General features: G+C 36.1%; 1 protein-coding gene across 4 annotated transcripts; it reads left to right on the forward strand.

Moving 5' to 3' along the window:
* Positions 1 to 1,748: 1,748 nt before the first annotated feature.
* On the forward strand, positions 1,749 to 26,691 carry LOC144967775 (uncharacterized). 4 transcript variants are annotated; one of them, XM_078905404.1, is made up of 19 exons: positions 1,749 to 1,905; positions 4,491 to 4,765; positions 5,376 to 5,662; positions 6,803 to 7,195; positions 10,440 to 10,611; positions 11,860 to 12,018; positions 12,767 to 12,823; positions 13,456 to 13,599; positions 13,989 to 14,116; positions 16,998 to 17,181; positions 18,053 to 18,163; positions 18,959 to 19,099; positions 19,526 to 19,701; positions 20,074 to 20,202; positions 23,340 to 23,506; positions 24,302 to 24,421; positions 24,727 to 24,883; positions 25,039 to 25,300; positions 25,772 to 26,691. In XM_078905404.1, the coding sequence occupies exons 2-19, from the start codon at positions 4,501 to 4,503 to the stop codon at positions 26,560 to 26,562; spliced, it is 3,843 nt and encodes a 1,280-aa protein (XP_078761530.1). In that variant the 5' UTR covers positions 1,749 to 1,905; positions 4,491 to 4,500; the 3' UTR covers positions 26,563 to 26,691. The 4 variants fall into 4 exon arrangements, with proteins under 4 accessions (XP_078761530.1, XP_078761528.1, XP_078761531.1 ...); XM_078905402.1 differs by having other exon boundaries at positions 1,762 to 1,905; positions 13,986 to 14,116; XM_078905405.1 differs by lacking the exon at positions 1,749 to 1,905 and adding an exon at positions 1,998 to 2,074.
* Positions 26,692 to 27,012: the final 321 nt, after the last annotated feature.

Below are 27,012 nucleotides of genomic sequence, written 5' to 3' on the forward strand. Positions count from 1 at the left end.
GAGTAATGAAGAGACTACAAAACCTAAAGGAGAGTAAATCACCTGGACCTGACAAACTTCATCCTTACATCCTAAAAAACTTAGCAGAGCAGCTAGTAGAACCCCTAACCAAGATATTTAACCAGTCGATGAAAGAAGGAAGACTACCAAGGGAATGGAAAGAAGCTAACATCACAGCCATATTCAAGAAGGGAGACAGAAAAAATCCAGAAAACTACAGACCAGTGAGCCTGACATCTGTCGTCTGCAAGCTCATGGAACAGCTGATTAGAGAAGAAATGGTTGATCATATGACCAAGAACAAACTATTCAGCAAAGATCAACATGGTTTCATGGCGGGAAGGTCTACAGTAACAAACCTACTTGAAACAATGGATGACTGGACGAGAGACCTGGAATTAGGCAACAATTTAGATGTCATATACCTCGACTTCAGAAAGGCATTTGACAAAGTTCCACACTGGCGCCTAATCAGGAAATTGGAACAGTATCAAATTAATGATCAGACAGTCAAATGGGTCCGAGATTTCCTCAAAGATAGAAGACAAAAAGTGATAGTGAATGGAACAGCATCAACAGAGAGACTGGTAACAAGTGGAGTTCCACAAGGAAGTGTACTGGGACCAGTTCTCTTCCTGATTTATATCAATGACTTGCCAGACAATCTATCATCTAAATGTAAAATCTTTGCCGATGATACTAAGCTCTATGGAGTAGCTAATACAGAAGAAGAAAGAAACACCTTACAACAAGATTTGAAAAAGCTTGAAGAATGGTCCGAAATATGGCAGATGGAGTTCAATGTAGATAAATGTGCAGTTCTTCACCTAGGAAAAAACAACAGAGAAGCAAACTATATAATGAAAGAAAAACCCCTGCAGAAATCCAATGGGAAAAAGACCTAGGAGTATTTATTGATAGGAAGCTAAACTTCAAGAAGCAAATTAAAGATGTTCAATCTAAGGCTAGTAAAACACTCGGAATAGTGAAAAGAAATTTCAAGAATCTGAAAACAAAACACATGACTACCATCTACAAGACTATGGTTAGATCAAAGCTGGAATATGCTAACTGCATATGGTATCCGAAGTTTGAGGGAGACAAAGACTGTTTGGAAAGAGTGCAAAGGAGAGCAACAAAACTTATCACACACCTGAAAGACAAAACATACTGTGAGAGATTGAAAGAATTAAATCTCCCGACCTTAGATTACAGGAGAAGAAGGGAGATATGATCCAAACATATAAAATAGTAAAGGGAATAGACAGGGTAGAGGCAGGATTCCTTAAACCAAACAAGAACATTCAGACACGAGGAAACAGCAAGAAACTGAAAAAAGAACGTTTTAAAACAAATGAAAGAAGGAACTTTTTTTCATCTAGAATTGTAAATAACTGGAATAAACTACAAGAAACCACAGTATCAGCAAAAATTTGAATAAATTCAAAGCAGAGTTGGAGATAAGCAACACCCTAGGAAACAAGTTCAATTATAAAAATTGGTCCAATCATTAATAGATGAGGAGGAGCGAAGGAGACTACACCAAGTCTAAAAGCTCTATACAGAGGTATCCAGGTATCCAGGTATAATAAGTACTTATTCTCAGTCATACATAAAAAGAAACGGCAGGCTTCTCAACTGATTTGCAGTGGTAATAAACGAACATCATTCTCTTCAGAGGGGAAAAAAAAGTTACGCCGCGAAAGAAATTGGACCATAATAACTTGGATCAATTTCAGATAAAATGTATCCAATCATTGTGCGGGTGAAAGTAGGTCAACTACAAATAACCGACCGTTTCAGTTCGACTCGGTTGGTCCATTAGAATATGGCAGCCTTATGTTTGGAAATAAATTTGATTCATTGAATGTCTTTTCCTGATTTATCTTCGTGTTCTAGATAGAGGTTTGTGATTTTGATAAATAATTATTTAAAATTTAGTGGTAGCATTTTGATGACTGGAAAGAGGAGAATATCTTAGAAACGTTAGCACCGGGCTGAAGGATAACAATTCGGTCCGGGGAAAATGGAGTCCTCTCTTGTTTTTCTTTGCTTTTTGGCCAATCATCTTGCTGTAATATATTTTATGAAATAATAAGAAATAAGCCCAAAGCGGCGGTTGAAAATTATTCGGATGATGAAAGTCTTTAGAATTTATCTAAAGCTCTCTTCACCAAATGTTTAATGTCGAGTTTTGTCAATAAAAGTCTTGTCCGAACATTCTTCAACTTCATGTCGCCATTTTCCCCTAACCAATCGTTGGTTGCCAACAACTTTACTTCCGTCACCTTGATTCATACAACTTTCGATTTTACAAATCAATCTCTTACTCTTATCTACAAATTCCAGCTGTCCATGTTTATTCTAAACAACGCGTTTCTTAATTCCGCCTCCAACATATCTTTGACTCCTATAAATTCTCTCCCACTGGAATCTAGTCTAGAACTAGAAGGCGCCCCCCCCTCTCTCTCTCTCTCTCTCTCTCTCTCTCTCTCTCTCTCTCTCTCTCTCTCTCTCTCTCTCCGACTCTTATGTGTATGTGTGAAAACATTCTTCTCCCACCCATGCCTCCCATTCATAAACAAAAGATCTATGGAACTTTTACAGAGACCTATCACTATCACTATCACTCAAAAGTCCAAAAAATCGAGTTACAGTTACGGGAACTAGGCCAATTATCACTGCTCACTGCTTGAGGCTTGAGTGCCAAATGCCAAATGGACGTTTAGTTCGTACCTAATTCTAATGCAAAAAATCGAACACAGTTCTAGTAGTATTCTGGGTGACAATACATATAGTATAGGCTGTCGTTATCCATAGACCTGTAAATCAATAAAATCTTACATACCAGCATAGGCATAGACTGTTATTGATAGATCCATGCCATATAAATTATAAACTTTATACAAATGCCAAACTAGTCATGGGAGAAAGTCAATAATCTGGTAAAAAGTGTCAGTGGTAGTTGGTTTATTAAATCAATGAAAAATCAAGTGATTGTTTTTTTTTAAACATTCCCCTAAGCTGCCAAATCCAGTTGTTGTTTTTCATGCCAAATGTCATCAATATAATGCTAATTTTTGACATTTGGAACTGAAAACTGCCATTTTCTTCTTCGGTCAATAGTCCTCCCACCATTAAAAGTTTCACTGCCTACCTGATAACTTGTCTTCCTTTGTTTCTATAATTTGTTCATTCTTACCACTATTTCGGGGGAATTGATGGTAGCTGGGGTTGCATAGTTTTGTATTAAAATGAATCCTCGGTGACCTCTGCTACCATTTCTTTCCCTGTTATCATCAAAAATGTCATATCAGAACCAAACTTGTGATCCAACTGACATGGCACCCTCTTCCTGGTTGAGAGAGATCAGCGAGCAGTCACACTCATCATCAAGTTCCATGGTGTCCCAGGCTTTGGAGGCTTCCTTTGTGCGATTATGTGGTCTTGTGGTATGACACTTCCTTTCAGATCGGAAGGTCCTGAGTTCCAGCTTTGCTTGGCACATTGTTCGGTCCTTGGAAAAGGCTCTTTATTCTCATTCTCTCGGGTGTAAAATGAGTACCTGGTCGTTAACAGCATTGTCTCTGTCCAAAAAATTGTAATATTGCCTAACAGGCGTCACGTCTCGTCCTACATGTTATGTGTTGCTGTTGGTCAGGGACTTTTTATAAAGCACTTTGAGCACGTTTAGTGGATATTTTGCCATATAAAAGCCCAAATTTCTATTTTGTTTTATATAGCTTCTCACCATATCTCATGGACTCTCTCGGTGTCAAAGAGGCGCTGCCATTCTAGTGAATTCTTTAATCTGTTTACAGGGGATCAATCTTTCACTGTTTTATTAATAGTAGTTTATGTTGTCATAATGTTACAAAATTTGGAACTGTAAATAACATTCACATAATGGGCAGAAATGTTTTATGCATCTTAAGATACTGGATTGCATCAGAATTTTTGTTTTCCCCTCATTCTTTTTCCATTGATTTTACCCCGGTTGGCTGTCTTTCCTGATAATCCAAAGAAGTCTTATTGACGTTCTATTAATAAAATATATTATTATTTTGAAAATTTTCAATTTCTTGTAGGTAGGGTCTAGAGCTTCTTTGTTTTCCAATCCAATCCAATCCAAAATAGTTGCAGCTTCATGTAATGAAGATTGACGCAACTAGGTATGGTGGGGTGACATTGACGTAGTATCAATCTATTGGTTTTAAACAGGTCGAGATGACTATAAAATTTTGTCGGGTTATTGGTTGCTCTGACATTTTCAGGGATGCTGATCCATGTGCGAATAGTACTGTGTTTTATGCTTGTTGTAAGATATGTGCTCCATGTGCCTTAAGCACCAAATTTTGACTACGAGTTCAACAAAGGGTGTGAACCAGGCAGAGTAAATTGCCATAAAAACAAAATTCTCAGTGTGTTCAAGCATTTTGTAGTCTTTGCTCCATATCATGTTTATCAGATTTCATTTTTTTTTCATACAGCTGTGTCACCATGGCTGATGAACATGCGTCATCTTTATCAGCATCAACGACAACAGTGGAAGTGCTTCCTCCAGTTGCATCACAGCAATCCTCTTCCACAAATGACATCATCTGTACAGAATCTCTGATTTTTCAAAACAGCACCATGGCATCTGTGCTGTCATCAGCTGCAAGTCCTATGTTGTCGCAAGAACTTGTCACGATTCAGGGTTTAGACAGCAGTGATGCAACAACTTCTTTCACTGTCAGTGATATTGTGGCTTCATCTGGTTCTGGTAAATATATTTAGTTATGGGTGGAATGCAGAATGGAACTCAAATCATTTTACAATTATCATTATCATATTGACAGGTCAATCTGTTTTTAAGACTTTTGGTATATAAATATGCTTTGTGTTCAAGCAAGATATAAAGTGAGTAGAATTTCCTGTTCATTATCAACATAAGTGCCTGCTCCACTCATTTTTCTGAATTAATATATGTTCAAGCAAAGTATTTTTGTTCCATAAATCAAATTTATAAATGAAAAAGAAAAAAATCACGCTTTCCAAACCCTTTTCAGACAGTTTTCGTACTATCTTGGAGAAAACATTGTAAGGTTTGCTACTATTATACTCACATAAATAATGGGGAAAATTATATCATGGTTATGAGAGAAATTGAGCTTTGCCATTAAGAGATTAAGATTTATTTTTATTTTCTGGGTTATGGAGTTTTATTCTCCGCTATGATTTTTATTAACTCACAAAATAGTTAGAATATTGTATGAGGCTGTGTAAATTAAATGTTCAGATCATAGCATTAAGAGTTTGTGGTAAGAGTAAGAGAGGAATACAAAGAATTCAAGAATAAGTGTCTGACATTAAACTTTATCATATCATTGCAGCAATTATGAGTACAGATCAAATTTTACCAGCTGAAGCGGAGGCCTTAGGTGTCACTGAGTACCAGTTGGTTGATAATGGAAATGGGGAGCTTATTGTCGTCACGTCCACAGTTCCACAAAAGACTTCCAGTGCCACTGACATTGTCAATGATGCAAGCATGATGGACCAAACAGAAACAATAACCTTGAATCTTGAAGAAGCAACACAGCTTCTTTTACAACAGCAGGGTCTCAGCCGCACCTTGCAGTTGTCAGATGGAAGTATGCAAGTATTGGGAAATCCTTTGGTAAGTGTTATGATCGTTTTAATAAATCTTGGTAGCTTTTAAATCTATTATGTTTTTTCAATTATAATTATTTATTTAAACTCGAATACAATGACCTTAGAAACACCAGAGAATTTTGAACTTCTTGTTTTGCAGTCCATGTAATCCATACAAATAATGCAAGCCGTTAAGGGGTTTCTTTAGCAGCAGCAAGGTTGGAAGAAGTCACACATTTATTTTTAAACAATGACAGGGGATTACAAGATCAGAGGCTTATTATTATTAATCTAGAAGCGAGTGATGAAGTGTGAGCAATTTAAATGCTCTACAGGTTAAAAATATATCATCTTTGTTTCCTTCATTTTTATCCCTATTCCATTTGTAAGTTGTTGACAAAACTATCTCCTTTTAAGTCTTGGACCCATTTGATTTGTGTTCAATTTAGGTTACTGATTTTTTAATTTTCATGGAGGCCACCTCCTTTGATGCATTTATCCTTGAGAAATTCTCGCCTCTTCCCCTCACCCACCCACCAGAAAAAAATGTATTATCAAGCAAAGCACAAACACCCACAAACATATCTCTACTGTATATAATGTCAAGGAGTCAGGAGATACAGTGCCACCCATCTGTTATTAACTTCCATTTTTAATAGCATGTATATTGATGTACATAACAGTGCTTGGAAATATTGGGACTCAAGTACAACCAGAAATTTCTGCAACAATAACCATTTTGTATCTGAGTTTTACTGTTTTCATATCATTGTCATTGCACAAATATACATGGAAAGTCGCAAATGCAAGTACTGAACTGCATCAGGAAAAAACTTTCTTAAATTTCAAATGTTAAACAATATAAGCGTTGCCAATTACTGAACACCGGCTCGGGTAACAACTTTTTCAAAAACAGTGAATTTTAATATCTTTTTCATGACAACAACCAAGTGTTTGAAAAAACACTCAAATTGTGTATTACCTAGATTGTTTTGTTTTTCAAATTCTTTTAAAATCCATCTTGTAACTTGTTATTGTCAATTAGATATTTCCCTCAGATTTAGGATGCACTAGTTGTTCATTTTCCTGAATTGTCATTAACATTTCTGTACAATTCTTTTTTACTTCTATTTAAATTAAAAGAATCTGATGTTTATGTTTTCAGATTGATAAAGAGGGTCTTTCATTAGAGGTTCTGCAAACTTTACAAGGTGACTTTGTTCAAACTTTACCCACCATGGAATCATCTTATGGCACTCTGATTGAGGAAAAGACTGAACCCAAGACTGTAGATACAGCTAGCCTCAAACAGCCCATTAAAGATAAGGAAGGAGACGATCAAGATATGGTCGGAAGTGATGCTGTCCCCTTATCAGAGGCAGAGACCAGTCAGGATGAACGGACAACAGAAATTTGTGAAAATGCTGCTGCTGTTACAAGTCAAGAGAATTGTGATGATGATGATGATGGAGGAAGTAAGATAGAGAATGAAGATGGAGATGAAAATTCCGAGATTGAATTGGTAGAAGGAGACAAGGCAAATAATGCTTTGGATAAGGTAAGCCAAGTTCCATTTGGTCATGACTGAAGGTAATATCATCAAATATGTATGAAATTAAGTTATGAACTAGTTTTTTTTTTATTGATTAAAATATTACCTTTCCCCATCCTTACGTGGATTTACTGAATTGAAAACTGCTTTTTATTATGGCTTTTGGATGACAAGAGTTTTTACTGTTTAGAATAAATTTACAGGCTATTTTTGTGAAAATTACAGGTAAAAATATAATGGTTGGATCATATGATTATTATGTAAGACTCCTTCCGCACTAGGACAAAACTGTCCCGGGACAAATTTGTCCTGTCCCACTGGAGAAAACTTCTATTCAAAAGGGGTTCCGCACTAGGACAGGACTGTCCCAGACATACCTGCGCGAATGCATTATTTATTTATTTTTACAAGATTCAAAAGTGTATTTGTAGGCAATTGCAACTCTAATAATTCACGTTTTATGAATCAACATAAGATACGACATGACGATAATGATTTTTTACACTGAACAATGGGATTTGTTTACATAAGATTTATATTATCATGACATATTCTTATAGCAAGAGTAATACTATTGCTGCTGCTGCTGCTACTACTACTACTACTACTACTACTACTACTACTACTACTACTACTACTACTACTACTACTACTACTACTACTACTACTACTACTACTACTACTACTACTACTACTATTACTACTACTACTACTACTACTACTACTACTACTACTAGTACTTCTACTACTACTACTACTACTACTACTACTACCATTACTACTACCACTACTACTACTACTACTACTACTACTACTACTACTACTACTACTAGTAGTAGTAGTAGTAGTAGTAGTAATGGATGAAATAGAGGTTGCATATTTCTGTGCTTTACTACGTGGAAAAAAAAAGACAAATTGAAAGAGAAAACAATATTGGGTGCATCCTTTAATGACCCAAAGATTGCTCAAGGGTCAATTCCGTAGACTCTATGGTGATCTCCGATCTTATCCTAAAATGACTTTCTTGGAATCACCTCATTTTTTACCCAGGTGCAAATGAGTACCAGTTCGCTGATGAAAGTAACTTTGACGGACTAGCATCATTCAAGAGGATAATAGAAAGTCAGCATGCTTCGTACCCGAAAGGCATCAGTTGACTAAGTCACCTCGCCTAGCTCAATTTGCGACGCTGCACTGCGGCTGATGCCTGGGTTATACCTCGTCCTAGCTAAATTTTGCGGCGCTGCATTGCGGCTGATGCCTGGGTTATTCCAGTCTTCCCTTGGAATAGACCCTCGAGAAAAATTTCCCCTATGGGATGAAAAAGGGAATTTTATTATTTTTAAAATTTAAACTGTTATCTGTCTACTCAACGCCACAGAAACATGGATAAGTTCTGGAATAATAAGCTTAGGAGGCAAGATGGCCCATGGTTAGCGCGTTGTACTCTGGACTCAGAGGTTCTGTGTTCGATTCCGACCGAAGCCAATTTGTACTTTCTAGAGCAAGAAAATTTACTCCAATCACTCACTCCATTCAGGTGTAAAAGGGTACCTGTCAAGCTGGGATAGTAATCTGCGATAGACTAGCGTCCTGTTCAAAGGTTTTCAAACAAATACGTTAATTGTCCGCTTCACGCTATTGAAACCGGAATAACTCCTGCACCATTGGCTACAAGGCTCTAAAGGACTTAATTTGTCTTACAACGAGCCCAAGTGGCTCAGAAGGACTTACTTAAAAATATTTTCATTGAGAATTCCCGAAATAAATAACAATAAAGATACTTGATCCCACAAGTTACCGAATAGATGTGCGACCGGTTTTAGACACGTTACTGCTGTGTCACAGTGTGACACTTCTTAAATTATATTTATAAACATACGTTTTTAAATTGCCGAAAATGTTTATGTTGCTATGCCTTCTGTACATGGTTTTATCACATGGAATTATTTTTTGAATTGTTCTTGCTTTTTTATATTCAGAATTGAAATACATAAATAAATTATAACTGTGAAATTGAATGTAAGCATCAGTTTAATATACCAAAACAGATAAAATGGACGTTTCGGGTTTTCCCTTCATCAACAACACATGATGCATTAAAAACTACAGACGAATGAGATAATGTGGTAGTAGCGTTGTTAAGATGCATAAACAAAAACATTGATGGGCAGAAAATTGTATTGCTTCTTTGTGAGGAAGCGCGAATTAAAACAGAGCAATAGAAATTTATAAAAGGTGCGTACTTAATTATGTCAAAAGAGGGGAGGCGGGGAGGAACCGTGTAATGCAGTATAGAAGACAGTGAACTAAAATAAAGTGTGGACTATTGTTGGAAAATAAATACAATGGAATTGGAAATAAATACAAAATATAGGGGATGTAGGTATTAATATATTAGTGGCATTAGCAGCAGCAGAAGCAACAGTAGTAGTAGTAGTAGTGGTAGTAGTAGTAGTAGTAGTAGTAGTTAGGAGTAGGAGTAGTAGGAGTAGGAGTAGTAGTAGTAGTAGTAAATAAAGTAGAAAATAAAGACAGGCATTTCAATTTTGACACGGCGCCGCCAAGTCTGGGACTTTTTTGTCCTAGTGCGGAAGACTGCTATATTTTTCTACTATCACAAACGATATGAACACGGGACTGGGACAGTCCTGTCCCGTTGATTTTGTAGCATTTCACAACTGCTTGGGACACAACGGGACTGTTTTGTCCGTCCCAATAGGTGCGGAAGATTTCTCTAAATTCTATATGTTACAGATTTGGGACAGGACTGTCCCAGGACAGTCCTGTCCTAGTGCGGAAGAGGGTTAAAACTTACAAAGTTACGACCAAGTTCATTCTCTAATCTATTTCCTTTGACATACCATGGTAATAATTTTCCGTTTTAATCATGGCTTTTTTTCAGAACAGATCACACACACACACACACACACACACACACACATTTTGATAGCATGCAGCATATTTTCAAGCTCTTTGTTGTCATTATATTTTTTTAGTTATGTTGTCAGGATCAGGATGCTTGGACCCTTTTATTGTATGATTTGCCATTTTCAGTTTCTTATATTTATCCTTTTATTTATTTATATATTTAGATTTTCAATCTTTATTTAATTTTGAAGATCCAGAATCTTAAACGTCTTTTAAAAAATTAATTAATTAATTTATTTATTAAAATTATTTTTTTAAAGACACATAAGCTTGTACTTCTCTTTTTTAATATGTCATATGTCCTATTATACTCCAATAGCCCAAAGAACATGAAAATAGGAAAGAAGTACAGATACAAAAGGAACCGGATTTGAATAGCCCTATACCAGTCACAGATCAGACAATTGTCATGATCAAAGGAAAGAAATGTGTCCTGGCATTCAACGAGGAGACACAGCAAATGTGTGCTTATCCCATCAAGCCCCCCGCAGGTTTGTGAGTTGTGATGAAGTTTAATGCAAATGTATTGTAATATATTTATTACTGCATTTTTGTGTGCAGGTTATGTAAACCTAGTATTTCCTGTTATATTAGAGAACGCTAGTAAATGGAATTTTTTTTGAAATCCCAAACCTCTCTCACTCCTTCAACTGTTGCGAATAATAAATGCATATAAATGCCGGGTTTTGAGAAACACAAATAAAACTAAACCAATATAATACTTAATGGCACATTCAGGACAAAATTTTTTAAGAAACTAAACATGCAAAATGCTAGGGAAATTTTCATTGATCGCAAACTTCGATGGACAGTAAATATTTATGTAAAAAGGTAAATTCTATCCTTGAATTTCTCAAACATAATAAATCAGGTTGACAAAATAATGTAAGGAGAAATGCTGTAAAACTTAGTGAAATCAATGCTGAACTATGGTTCTTCAGGTTGGATTCAAACTGTGTATACCAAATAGAAAAAAGAAATGAAAAAGTACAAAGGGATGCAATAAGATATGTTTCAAATGACCAATCATTCATTGATGGTAAAACAGATGCACATATGAATTAAATAGGATGGTTGCTTCAAACTGATGTATATTCTGGTGCTAGAATAATAGCTCTGAGTCTATTCTAACGATAAAATGATCTTTCTGTTATATAATTTTATTATTATTTAAAAATTATCTTTCTGCCACAGCATCATAAGATATTGTCGCATTCCACAGAGGAATATAGATAATTCATCAAACAAGATGTCTGATGATAACAGGAATCACCCATTTAGTCTAAGTGAGCAAATTGGGGATTAATAATCTTGCCCAAGGAAAAAAACGAAAGTGCCTGAAGCAGGGCTCGAACCCAGGACCTACTGGACCACAGTGCAATACCTTAACCACTCGACCACTTCACCGCCCTATTATTATTTTTACTTATGGATTTTTTTTATTGTGTATCGATGGGGCTTTTAGGTATTGTGAAAATAGGCACATTGGTGGATTGATAGTGAAATTTCTGTTCCTTATTTGAACTAGTCCCAATTATCTTGCTTTTTCTTTGGTGCTTTTAACGTCAGATCTAGAATTTTTCTCTGTCTATCATCTTGCTTTTTACTGGCGTTGAAATGACCTACTATTATCAAAAACGTCTTAAATCCCATAAAAATAAAAACAAAACAAATCTCTCATATGTTGAAAATTTTAGTTTCTTGGTTTGTTTTTATATATTTTGTAATTTTGATTGAAGGTACGAAGAGAAGAGGAAGACCAAAAATGACCCCAGCAGAGAAGGAAGCATTAGCAGAGAGGAGACGGCTAGAAAGAGAGAAGCGTTCTTTTGAAGATGTTGCTGCCCCATCTGAGCAGAGTAGTGCTGCAGAAACACTACTTGAGCTTTCCAGTGTTGGTACGAATTTGTAATTAGTCTTTAGGTTTACCTTTTCCCCCTCTAGTAATTTTGAGTTAAGATTATTTATCAGAAGCTCTCTCCATGTCTGCCAGTCATATTAAAGTGGTATTTTCTGTCAAATGAAGGCCATTATTTACAAGTGGTATATGCAGGATTCATCCAGCATTCATTTGATATGACACTTTGATGAAGGATCCTATGTATTTAGCATGACATTTTTGTGCAGTAACGATATGTTGAAATAAAAGTTATGCACTACCTGCTGAAATAGAAGCAAATGTATATTTAATAAGCAAATTCCCACCATTCCATTCACGCAGTGTGCTTCAAAAATCGTCCCCAGAATACCATTTAGAAGCACATTTCCATTTCATTTGCTTCAGTCACATGTAAAACATATATGTTTTGAAAAAAACATCCTACAACTTCTGTCACTGCTTTTTGCTAGGTATTCATTCATACTCGAGTCAAATGGGGTAATGCTTTTAAAGTGCCCTGCTCAAGAACAGAATTTGCAATCATTTTCACCAATCTGATCACTGACCATGTGTAATATCAGTTAATTTTTTTATTATATTGAACATGTTACCAACTCAGCCATTAGTTATTTTATCTGATGAGTTATAATTTTTAGATCTTTTTTTTGTTTTTGTTTTTTTTTTTTTATTTATTGTTATTATTTTAGAAGTTTTTTTCATTTTTATACTATTATACTAGAAAATGTTTGTAATGATTTTCTTCACAGGTGCTGATGGTGTTCGGAGGAGTGCAAGGAAAAGAAAAAAGGCCAAGTTATTGGAAGGTTTGATCAGTTGCTTTTACAAAGAAAAGAAAAAAGAATTAAGTTCCTCCTTACATACAATTTTACCACATACAATAATAATATAATCCAAATCTATAAAATTGTTTTTTGTTTTTTGTTTTTTCCTTTGGATTTTATGACAGTACAAAAGAGGGAAATTAGTAGTAAAGTATATTTAATTTACTCATCAATGGATTAGTTTTCAAATTGTATTTTTTTGACTTTCAATCGATTGTTTATATTTGAAAAAGAGGTTGAAACTTAGTTCACTTATACAGAAAGTACTCTCGGACAAACCATCATCCTAGCCAAAGTGTAGCAAGTAGTTGTGTTGTCTGTTTCAAGTTACATAAACTGGGATAAATTCCATCTTTGTGGCCTGATGACCCTTACTTCTATTCTACTTGTATTATTTATTTATTTATATTTTTTTAAACAGAAAAATAGAGCTACAGTCTGTGAATTGTTGAAATAAAAACAAACGAAAAAGAACTCATTTCAGACCTCCTCTGAATAAAATATTCTTTATAACTGTGAGTATAACAACTTTAATAAAGCATGATGCACGTGAACATTTCAGGCTCAGGCTTTAGACAGTCTTGCTTTGATGTTTGGGTTTTTCCCCCTTTCAGAGTATGAAGAGCTTGAAGACTCTGATGAGGAAGAACCTTTTGTGGACAATCAGGACAAGGATCCTGATATCACCTTGAATCTGCCAGATGCTAAGAAGAAGAAAATAGAGAGAGAACCATCCTTCCCACCTCCTTTGTTCTCAGGTAATGGTAAATTATGGTATAAGTTCTTCACTGAGATTCACGATGGCACTTTCCAAAATTTTACACTTTGATACACATACCTTTACAATTATTTCCTTTGTTTCATATCATAGAGGAGCTGTAAAACTTCCCCTTTCAGTGTAAATTACTCTCTTTTTTTTTAACTTTCATTTTCATCGTTAAATATTTTACCTTCCTTGTTGCAGTCTCTCTCACATTTTCTTTTCACCCATCATTTTCATCGTTTCATCTTGGACAAAAAAACACCTGAACTCCAATTCAAAATCATCTATTTTTGTTTTGTTTTTGTTTTTTGTTTCTTTATTGGGGTTCATTTTGTTTTGCACTTAATTAATATTTTTCTAATGTTTCTTGTTTCCTAAAAGTAGCCAAGCGTGGCAGAGGTCGTCCAAGACGTTACCCACCTCCAGGTCAGAGTTCGGTTCCCACATCAATACCAGCAGTCATTATTCCATCTCCAAATGGACAACAAACTCTAGTCATGGCAGATCTCCAGGTACAGATGAAGAATTTTCTAAATAACTTCTTTTGCTGTACGGTTGCAGGGATGCCACTTTTCCGGTTTTAGCCGGAAATCCGGTTTTTTTACCACCAGCCGGTTTTAATACGGAACCTCCGGTTTTTGTCCGTCGTCACTATTCAAAAAAAAAAAAAAAATTTTGTAAAGAAGAAGAAAAAAAATCGCGATCGAGATTTGACCTATTTGAGCCGGAACTTTTTCGCCGGTTGAATAATTTGGGCTGTCACCGCCTGTCGAATATTTTGGCACCTAAGTGGTAGTTTATCTACGCCCATCCCCATCACAATTCCTCCTTTTAAAAAAAAAAATTGATAAATAAACAGTGATTTTGAGAATTTCTGAGAAATTTTCCGCTGAATTTGCCGTGTCGAACATTTCCCTCAAAACCACAAAATCACCATTATGTCTTTTGTCATTTTTGACACCTGTGCAATAGTCTCGTGAAATTTAGTGACGGTCCCGTTTTTATGACGTCGGGCCAGACTGAATGGCACCAGATGTCACAATTGACACAGACGGTGGTGTTCTTTGATTAGCAAGTTGATGGTTGAAGGGAAGGGAGGGACAACTCTCTCTCTCTCTCTCTCTCTCTCTCTCTCTCCTCCTCTCTCTCTCTCTCTCTCTCTCTCTCTCTCTCTTCCTCTTTCCCTTTGCCTTTCTTTCCATTTCTCTTTTCTTCTTTTTTTTTGTTTTGGATATAGAATTCCTAAGATCAATTCATAAATTATTCTGGTAGAGAAGTCTCTCTCCTCTCTCTCTCTCTCTCTTCTCTCTCTCTCTCTCTCTCTCTCTCTCTCTCTCTCTCTCTCTCTCTCTCTCTCTCTCTCTCTCTCTCTCTCTCTCTCTCTCTCTCTCTCTCTCTTTCCCTTTGCCTTTCTTTCCATTTCTCTTTTCTTCTTTTTTTTTTGATATAGAATTCCTAAGATCAATTCATAAATTATTCTGGTAGAGAAGTCTCTATCCTCTCTCTCTCTCTCTCTCTCTCTCTCTCTCTCTCTCTCTCTCTCTCCTCACCTCTCTCTCTCTCTCTCTCTCTCTCCTCTCTCTCTCTCCTCTCTCTCTCTCTCTCTCTCTCTCGCAACCATCCATTAAATCTTTACAAAAACTAAATTTATGTTTAATGATAAGAATGGATTTATACTAGTAATAGTAATATATTGCATAATACCAATACAAAACGATGTTCCTGTTTTTTTTACACTTTGCTTGCGTTTGACCGATGGACGGAGCCATTTTCCTCCTTTTTGACAAATTGCTATTATTATCACTGAAAAAAACACTCACCAAAACCACTACATCATCTCTACCACCACTACTATTACAACCACACCACATCATTATCCCTACCAACACTACTACTACAAATAACACCACATCATCCCTACCACCAGTACTACTACAACTACCACCACATCGTCATTCCTACCACAACTATTACAACCACCACCACACAATTATCTCTAAAAGACCACCACTACTACAACCACCACCACATCATCATTCCTACCACCACTACTACTATAACCACCATCACATCATCATCTCTAAGACCACTACTACTGCTACGACTACTACTACAATCACCACCACATCATCATCCCTACCACCACTACCACATCATCCCTACCACCACTCCTACTACAACCACCACCACACAATCATCCCTACCACCACTACCACTACAACTACAACCACATCATCAACCCTACTACCACTACTACAACCACCACCACGCCATCATCCCTAGCATTTAATTACACTTTCAACTTTTGAAATTCTCCGAGTCGTGTCAGAAATTGCTGCGAGACAAATTTTGGATCGCATCTCAGTGAATTTGAGTGAAGTTTAAATTTATAGGTTATGGTTGCATGGGTGGGTCATGATCTTCACAATGAAAAATTTTCTCCTTTTATGTGAATGTGACCAGTCATTCTCACCCCTGATAGCTATTGATATTAATTTGTCTATATTTTGTTTTCAGCACCTTATTTTATCAATTTGAAAACTGTTAACTCTCCTTTCTTTTGTGTGTTATTTGCTCTCAATTGCAATAATAAGTACTGAAACAATATTCCAAATTTGATATTTTTCAAATCCCTACAAAGCCCTTGATGTTGATTTGTATCTCGTCCGCGCAAGTTTTCAGGCTTTTTTAAATTTGCCTGGTGGCATCCCTGCGGTTGGTTAAATTGTGTAATTGTCTAACCTTCCTCTTGGTCTGATAAACAGCAATAATAACAGGGAATAAATCTTTAATTTAATATAAGAAGACAAACGATGTGAATGTTTCAGGTTTCATCTACGTAAAAAAAAACATAAATGAATGATATGCTAAAGAAGATTGAGAGATGAGAAGATGGGGTTATTAAGGCAATTTAACAAAACAGTGATGGAACAGGAAATAGACTGCTTGTTAGTAAGGAAGCTTGAATTTAAAATAGAGTACAATAACTTTTTTAATATATTAATAAAAAGTGTGTTGTGCAGTATAAAAAGTAAAGTGCAATGGAATAGAAAGATAAATAGAATAGAATTAAATAGAATTTTACAAAATGTTTGTAATATTAGTAGTATTTGTAGTAGGATATGAAATAATAGTGGTAGTAGTAGTAGTCGTGGCAGTGGTGATTGTAGAGATGTGTCACTGGAGGAACTGGTGATGGAAGTCCTATGAAATGCAGAATATTTCTCTCTATCTCTCTCTCTTGCTATTAGAGAACACTACCTTTTTGGTTGCATTAAATTCAATCATAAGTTGGAAATGAATCGCATTAAATAATTATGAACTATCATTATTATTTAACACAATGGTCCTACAATCTATTATAACAAAGAATTATAATTTCTCTCTTGACAGAACTTACGCACTCTTCAAAGACAGTTACCAAATCTAGTTCCTAAACCTCCAGCAGATGCAAGTACTAGTCAGGCATCAACAAACTCCACCACCCCAACCTCCACCAACACCAACGAGGGTACAACGGATATGAATCTATCTCTGGGAGGTGAACCTGATCCATTGCATTTAGACTCCTCAGAAGGTCAGTTCTACATGATTACTTTATTTTGTATTGAAAATGCATAGATGGATCAAAAGCTCATCATTTCTGGTCGACAAAACAAAAATAAATTATTATAACCATCACATAAATACATGCTTAATTGTCCGTAGTTTTAGTTACAGAGAATATGGTAAAAACTGGTCCACTCTTAATGTGACTAAATGGACAAAAAAGGTGAAGAAATTTGTCAACTTCAAACTATCGTTACCTGACAACCCTGTTTGTTTGCTGCATTGAATTTGCATATGGATCTTAATCTGTGTGATGAGTTGCTAAAATGCAATTTTTTTCCCATCCCGTCAACTCTTCATTTAAGTTTCAACTAATTCTGAAAAAACAATTCCCTCAAGTTGTAATAAAATATTTGTCTAATGTTATGTAAGTTTATCAAGCTTTTGTTTTTACGAGCTTTTTTGGAAAGCATGTTTTGACATAAAGTTGTGGGATAAAAAAAAAAGGTTTCTGTAGATGCCATTTTTTGAGTTTTAGGAATTTGCATGAATTGTAATGTCTTTAGGTGTGGATGATAATATTTAAGTTTTCTCAGGTGATAAATGAAATAATGGTCTGTAGATGCTCTGTTGTTGCCTTTCTAGATGTTCAGAGAGAAGAATCCCTAATCCCTGTATTTACAATTTGCTACAAGTCTTGCAGCTTGAATCTGGATTCTGGATTTAAAATAAAAATCTTTATGTATTTTTTTTTTCCATGGTGACTCAAATTTATATGGCTATGATGTTGAAACTAAGTACAATATAGGTTTATATGAAGTAATTATGAACGGAACGTTGGAAAATATATTTTCTGTATTAGATAAACTATAATGTTTTTATAATGAATTACACTTCAGCCCTAGACAACCAGAACATCATTCCAACAGCCTTGCAAGGGGATACATTGCCTCTTGTTGGAGCAGAAGGGGAAAACGTAGAAACAGCTGATGAAAGCAATAATGTTGATGGTAGGTTTTTAATGTGAATTTATTTTACTCAGGATTCTTATGATTTTTATGCCATTTATGTCGATAACATACCAGTCAATTAACTTGCTGCGCTTGATCACAAATTTAGATTGTACTTCAATTGTTTTTACATTGTTTAATCAAAACTATTAAAAAGAAAAGTAAAATCCGTAATTACAAAATTGAATGTAAGCTTCAATTTAATCAATGTTAAGTGAATGTGAGTTAGAAATTTTATAGGGTGCTTCATCAGTCATGCTCTGAGCATTAGCTCAGCACAGATATTCGAAATGGTAAATCAACAAATGAATCACACTCCTTACATAGTCAGGCCACAACAAAGTTACATGCTTCACAAAATAATAAACAAAATCACTAAAATATAAACATAGCTTACCCCACCGTTCCCAATAAAAAAAAAATATTGAACTCCCATCAATAACATCATGCATTGTTTGCCTCCAGAAACATTTTATAAAGCATTGTCATTCATATATTAATAATTTATACGATTGAATATTTGTACAATGAAAAGATGTTACTTGCGTATATTATTGTGTTACACTTGATCACAAAAGGCCTAGACTAACCATAATGATCATATTTATTGGTTACTAAATGAATGACGTAATACATTTTTTCATCTCATGCTTTTTCCTTACCAGGAATTTTAACATTTAATGTACAGGCAGGGCAGGCTTTATCAGACTGGTGTCATGAAATTGACAGGCAGGGAGTGATGAATTTTGGTGATTTTTATTTCCTTTTTTTTTTTTTTTTGTCTGTATTCTTCAGGGGCAAATGCAGACAAATCAAAAGATGATTCTTCTTCAATGAAGAAGGAATCAACTGACCAGCTCAGTCAACCAACAGTTATTCAAATTCCTGAAAATCTCTTCCCCATGCTGGGGATTAAAAAGGATCCCATCAAAATAGGTCAGGGAAATTTTCACGATGTGTTTTTATCGATAAAACGATTTTGATTATATTTATTTCAAGAAGTTAAGGGTTATTTTTCTACTCATTTATAGCACCTCATTTGGAATTCATTTCAGTGCAGCCGTTAAGTGGGATGTCTATTTGAAATGAAGAGGTTGAAGCTTAACCAAACACCAGAATACATTTAGTTTAGACACAAAATCTTTCCCTCTGAGCTTTCTTACTGAATTTTACCACCAAAAGACTCACAGTCTCCTTGATAGGAATTAATGTCTTAATTATCTATATCTGCTCCTAAAAACAATTTTTTTTTAATTGGAAAAAATATAAATCAAAATTATGATTCTCTATTCAATGAGAGCGGGTTACATATTAAAGGTTAACTGAATCAAAATAAATTTCTTTTATTTTCTCTAAATTCAGGTCTTAAAGCCTCTGAGAGGGAGCTTGAGAAGTTGAAATGTCCAAAGTGTGATTTCCAAGGTTTTTATGCCCACCAGTACCGGGCACACATTGCCACCCACGGAGAGGACATTCACAAATGCAAGTGTTGTAGCTACGTGTCACTGGACAATGAAGAACTTTTGTCCCATTTTAAAGTAAGGAATCACAGAAATGTAATCAACAAACGTCAAAATCTCAATACAAATATATATTTTAAAAATTCCCATTCCAATCCAGTGTGAATGAGATTCTGGCTATAGGCACTGATGGATATTGCAAAAGTGCTTGAGCATAAAAGGCACCTGACAAGGGTATTTGTACTTAATGGAATGGAAGTTTAGTTCCCTATATCCTACTTGGGGAATTTGTAAAGCATTATGAAGCTCAATTAGCTTGGTCAAAAGTGTGCTTTATAGATGTGAATATTCATGTGATAATCCATGTGCTTCACCATGTTTATAATGCATATTGCTTGCTGAGTCACAGGGTTGTTATAAAAATGTAATATGTGATATTTGTTTTTCCAGGAGTTTCATCCTCGCTGTATTTGTCCCGAATGTGACTTCATGGCAGAGCATGCTTACATCATCAAGAGACACATGATGAGGCACAATGCTAAAAGCTGCACATGTCAGATTTGTGGCAAAGTTTATAAAGTGAGTATCTTTAAAATAAAACTCTTTAACATGTGAAAAGGGTCCAAAGTTTTTGATTCAAAGACAGGAATTTGTTGTCTTGTGTGAGTTCAGAGGTTACCGCTTGAAATTTCTAGTCACTGCAATGTTATACAATTTATTTTGATACAGTAGAACATGAAAGTAATGTACTTGGAAATAGCGAGTAAAATCTAAATCCCCGTGTTTTTTTCTTATTTGAGTCAATAAAATTAGCATGAAAGTAGCGAGTTTGAAACAGAGGTAAACTCGGAAATAACGAGCATTTCCTGCCCCAGCCTAGGACTTCGAATGAAGTAAAGCAAAACAACAGACAAGGGCGATTTAAATATTTTTAGCCTAGCTTCTTTTCTTTTCTTATTTTTCGTTACCAGTAATATTACATAGTAGCCTAGTCTGTAGTAGTACATAGTAGTAGGCGAGACAAATTTGGGTGGGGGTTGGGTGTGTGTGTTTGTGTGTGTATTGGGGGTGGGGGTCAATTATTCACCCAATGTGGTGCCACGCGACACGCGAGGTAAGCACATGTCAACATGCCTCACATCGCACCATCGGTCAGCGAGTAGCATTCGTTAACGAACGAAACGATCAGCGAGAGAGAGGAGCGTGGAACCATCATTTCAGTGGGTCAGTGATTGAGTGATGCGCTTGCTTACCTCATCAAACATGCCTAGTGCATACAAACACTCGCACACACACACACACACACACACACACACATATACACGAAATCTTGATGGAAATGGAAGGGGTGGATCAACTTCACCATCATTACGTAGTTATAACGAAGGCCGTGTTCAACCCCGCCCCCACCCCACTTTATCCACACACAGTCATTTGCACGCACACGTGGCACACACACAAACACACACACACACACACACACACACATTGTCTCTCCATCTTTTTGTACTAACCTTCTTTCTTTTGACTGATTGTCTTCCTACTGTGCACATCGTCATTATCCCAAGCCTACCACTACCATTCTTTGTTTCAATTATGGCCACTGCAGCTAAAAGAAAGTGCCTTCCGTTTTCTACAAAGTTATCAATAATAGAAGAAGTTGAGCAAATAAGAAAGCCGAAAGCTGCAATTTGTCGGGAGTTTGGAATTGCTTCAAGTTCCCTGGAAACTATCTTAAAGAATAAAGATAAAACCGGAGCTGCAATTAATGAAGGCGGTTTGAAGCAGAAAAAGAAATTCTCTCTGGCATACGAAGATGTCGACAAGGCCCTTCTTGTTTGGTTCAAACAAGCTCGTGCAAATGACGTCCCTTTGTCTGGACCAATTCTTATGGAAAAGGGTGAGGAATTAGCACGCGCACTCGGACATCCCAGTTTTGAGATGAGCAGAGGATGGATGGACAGATTTAAGTTGAGGCATGGTATTGTCATGAAGGTTGTGAGTGGAGAAGCCGCCTCATTGAAAGGAATAAACACGGACGACTGGATGGTGAAGCTTCAGGCAATACTTCGTGAGCGTCAACCCTGCAATATTTTTAATGCAGACGAGACAGGGTTATTTTACAAATGCCTGCCCAATAAATTGCTAGCCATGCAAGGAGAGAGGTGCACTGGTCAAAAAGTACCCAAAGATCGAATAACACTATTGTGCGCTGCCAACATGGATGGGAGTGAAAAGCTGCCCCTACTTGCTGTTGGGAAATTCCAAAGGCCAAGGTGTTTTAAAAACATTAAAACCCTCCCAGTAACTTATCGTTCCAACAGAAAAGCTTGGATGACAAGTGGCTTGTTTGAAGAATGGATCGTCATTTTCTTCTGAAGGGTCGCACAATTGCACTAATCGTCGACAACTGTAGCGCCCATCCTCATGTGCCAGACCTTCAAGCAATCAACTTACACTTCCTGCCTCCAAACGCAACAGCCAGATTGCAGCCTTGTGATCAGGGTATCATAAAGACCCTGAAAACAATTTACCACAAGAAAATATTATCCCGCTTTATCAACAGTTATGATGAGACAGGCAGCACCGACACACACTTCAAGTTGTCTCTTTTGGATGCTCTATGTATGGCTGCCTCGTTGTGGAACCAAGTTGATCAGAATACAATCGCAAAGTGTTTCATCTACGCTGGATTTTGTCGCAACACCGCGTCAGAACCAGACATCACTACTGTTGAAGTTGAGGCAGATGATGAACAGTTTGTCAACTTGTTTGAAAAAATGGGCAGGCTTACCAACGTGGAAATAAGTGCTGATGAATATATAAATATTGATCAGTCCACAGAGACAACCTCGGAGATGACTGTCACTGACATTGCGTCATCTATTACTACAACCAAAGATCCGAACATCGATTGTGAGGAGGAGGAAGAGGAATCCGATGTTACCACGCCCCAAATTTCAGAGAGGACTATGCTTGCATCTTTAGACAAAGTCAGGATGTTTCTAATGCAACATCATGACTCTGAAAATGCGCTGGATTCTCTAGTTAAAGTTGAGTAACAAATTCAAGTGATGCTACAAGATTCCAAAAAACAATCCTCTATTACCGATTATTTAAAACCCAGTCCATGTCACTAGATCAAATCAGTGTGAAGAGAGAGAGAGAGAGAGTCTGTTTGAATTTAATATTCATGATTTTACTTTACTTGAAATAAAATTTAAAAAGAAAAAAGAAACCCAACAAAACAAAAACAAACACACCAAAAAAAAAAAAAAAACAACAAAAAACCAAGCATTCTGCCACTTCTGTGAAGAAATTGAAATAGGGGCGACGGCTTTTACTCGAATTACACACTCAAGGGAAATGACCAGCAATATTATAACCTTTTCTTTCACCGACCGAGTGACCTTTCCTGGCAACTTGGGAATTGTGAGAACTCGGAAATAGCGAGTAATCCGGAGTGGACCGGTCAAACTCGCTATTTCCGAGTTCTACTGTATCTTGGGGGCAATCAATATGACTGGAAACATTTCATCCTTTTCATGGCAATTTATGGCTGTCATCATAATCATTATCATTGGCATCATCATCATTATCACTGTCATCGTCATCATCATAAACATTGTTATTATCAGATTATTGTGATTATTTATCTGGTCTATTTTTAAAGATTAAAAAAGATATATTCATCTAACAAAGGTTTTCTTTTCCAGGATATGTACATACTAAAGATGCATGTAAAAATGGTCCACATGCCGGCAGAGGTGTTGTTTGAGTGTAACGTTTGTAGCAAAAAGTTTACACGCAAAGCTCACCTCAAACGTCATCTTAGGATACATGAACCAGAAAAACCTTTCAAGTGTCCTCATTGTGAATATAGGTCAGTGGTCTTTTCCTTTTGAGCAATATTACTGATATCTCTCAGGAGGTTCTTTAGCAGACCTGTGTCTAATTCAAATTTAATTGGCCAACTTTGGAATTCTATCTACAAATTTTAGAGATAATCTCATGTATTAATTTTTTGCAAGAATGGATTTTTTGTCTAAACATAACGTAACATCAGTTTTATAGCATTTGAATGTAACTGGTAATGGAATTGATGTGTTTGGGGATGAAACAGGTTTTGTTTCTCCCCTTGAAATTCGGATTATAAAAAAAACTACAAATATTTTGGTTATGACCTTTGGCATGCCTTCATTAGGTCTGGACATTTTTCTTCATATTTCTCCTATTTTAGCTACTGTTCTGGATTCCTTTCTATGAAGGCCATTCAGTTTCAGATCTTTATTTCGCCACCACCCCATGCCCTGTTGTTTTCACTTTTTGTTTGTTTATTCTTTTTCGCCTTGACTTTAAGTTTCTCCAATTTGAGAAATTGATGAATTATGTGATATTAAATGTATGCAAACTATCGCCAGTTATTGGTCATTGTCCAATTCAAGTAAATTTATTGGATGAGATTTCGCTCACAGATATCGATAGAAATTTCATTGCAGTAAGTTCTACCCATAAAATCGCAATGAATAGTGCACCAAGGGGCATTATTGATTTTTAATTCCTCATGATTACAATTTTAGTATCTTATTTTCTCCATTATTTTTATAGAGAAATCTTTTTGAATGATTTATGTGATGATTTCTAAATTAGGATTTTCTCAAAACATGATCCAATACAGGGGCTGTGAACGATCAGACATTTCAAAGCATATGCTGATCCACGAAGCACCCAAGCATGTCTGTGAGAGATGTGGCAAGGCATTCAGACACATCAAGAATAAGGAAATTCATGTGAAGAGGTAAATTCATGCCTTGTTTTAATAACAGAAAAAGTCTGTGATTGTGATGTAGAAATAATGCGATCTGCTGTCTTTGACAGTTTGTACCAAGACAGTGACCTTACACAAATTTTTGTCTGTTCCATTCAGAAGCGGATGTAAAATTTCTGTATTTTTGTTGTTGTTGTATGTAATCTATTTGACATTATTTTAGCGTTTTGTTTTTGTCTTTTTTCTCTATTGCATTGTAATTAATAGTATATGTATTGTTGAGCCTGATCCTGTTTGTGTCAATTAATAAACTTCTGATTTTTATTTTCCCACAGACATTATGGTCAAAGAGACTATAAGTGTGGAGTGTGTGATTTCTTTGGCTACACATTCACTGACATCAGGAAACACATAGAACGCAAACACCAAGACATGAAAACACTTATCTGTGATAAATGCAACAAACACTGTCGATCAGAAATGGCTCTGAAGGTGAGAGTTTTTTCTAGTCTTGCTACTTAAAATGGATAAACTCTAGTTTCATGGACCTTATGTTTTTCATGGCATTTTCTTTTTCTTTCTTTTTTCTATATGTGTGTCACGCGATTATAAATGACGATTTGTTGTCCTATTCAATTCTATTCCAGGAGCATCAACAAGTATGCAATGTGATGATGATTGAACAAATATTGGCAATCCCGACATCTTCAGGCGGGACTAGTCAGGCCACCATACAAATCCCTACCATCCTTGGCCCTGACGGTCAGCGGATCATTCTAGATGGCCAGGCCATGGCCATGGATGGCCATACAATTCCTCTTGGGTCACATTCGGCTTCTCAGACCATTTCTGTTGATGGTAAAAATATAACCATGGGGAAAGATGATGGAGTCAACATTGTGGTCACTGGTCAGTACTTCATCTAAATTTTTTATTTATTTTTTTTTATCCTTTTAGTTAGATAACCATTTAAAAAAAGAAAAAACAGGGGTAAAGGTTGGGAAGGATTGAAGTAAGTGTCCGGTATAATTTGCACAATAATGATGATAGCAAGAATCATTTATTTTTATCAACAACCCTCACTCTGTAGTTTGCCTGACCTTTATAACTTCATTATTACAGAAATTGCCAAATCTGAACCTCGTGAAATGCAAAGTTTCATTACTAACACTAAGTGGTTTATAAAAATAAGTTTTTCTTTAATTTCTTGGGTAAGAGGTTTGTATGGATCTTCTTCATCCCCAATTGTTTTTCCTATAAAAGGTTTAGAAAAAGATTCATCTTTTCCATCCTCTGTTTTGTCAGTTATTTTAAAACCAATGTAATGAAAGACTAAATAATATTACTTTATTGTTTTGTTTTGTTTTTGACTCCAATCAGGTCAAGAACTGGGTTTAACACCAGGAGAAGTTGAGGAGGAAGAGGAACTTCTAGAACTTCAGGATGAAGAAGGAGAGATGGATCATCAGACTATGGAAATCATAGGGGGTCAAATTCGAATTATTTCCCAGGGTTCATTAGTCAATGAGGTCACGGGTTCTCAAGAAGCAGACACAGAGTCAGGGCAAATTGTCGATATTGATGGGTCACAAATTGTAATCAGTGATGCTACACACTCGCATAGCTTGGAGGGTGGGGTTGATCAAGGTGTCTCATCGTCGTCTATTGCTGTAGTGCTTCAGGACCAGACTGCTCTTCACAGTTTGGAGCAGAGTAACACAGCAGCTGCAACTTATGTTAGTAATGGGAGTGGTGATACTTTAATTCAGGATGAAGTTAGTGTTACTTTAGTTCAGAGTGAAGGTAATGATACTTTAGTTCAAAGTGAAGATATTGATAATTTAGTTCAGAGTGAAGATAATGGTACTTTAGTTCAAAGTGAAGGTGATAACACTTTAGTCCAGAATAAAAGTGGCAATATGAATGCCACCCTGTCTGGGGTGGTAAGTTTGATATCTACAGATATGAAGAGAGAGGGAATAATCTTTGAAGGTGAAGAGTCGGAGTCTTCTCAGCATATTGGTGTAAGTGAGACTGGAGGTGAAGACGCAAATGAGAAGCTGGAGGAAACACAAGAGAAACAATTGAAAGATCGTGTTGTCAGTGTGAAATTAGAAAATCAGGAGGATGCCATGACTGTCGGTGATAATGATTTGCAGTCATCTTCTTGATAGGAATAGGAGCGAGTGAGAATCTCAGGAATATTGTTGTTTTGCATATTCGTGATTTGTTAATTTATTTTTGTTTTATGTTTGTTGACACATAATTATTTAATAAAATGAGAATCTGAGTCTTGAAAATGAATGAAATGGAATCTGTTTGTGTTCTGTACCTTTGATTGATATGCGTACATAAATAAATAGTCTATTATTAGATATTTGACATTGGTCTGTGCGGGTGGTTGGATGGGAGCATCACCCTTGAATCATATACCTATGATGTTCGCATGGGTGTACGATCCGATAGTGATGTCGTTTCTTCTTCTCTTTACTAGCCTATCCTGCTTCTTTGTTTGTGGTTGTATTTTTGACAGGGATATTTTTTTCTCTGTAAATCTTCTGCCTGTTTGTTCTTGGTTATTTATAATTTAGCTTATGATATCTTTAGGTTATAATTTTGAT

Source organism: Berghia stephanieae, chromosome 3 (genome assembly GCF_034508935.2).
Source record: "Berghia stephanieae isolate SIO BIC M18660-M18661 chromosome 3, UCSD_Bste_1.3, whole genome shotgun sequence".
NCBI classification, from domain to species: domain Eukaryota; kingdom Metazoa; phylum Mollusca; class Gastropoda; order Nudibranchia; family Aeolidiidae; genus Berghia; species Berghia stephanieae.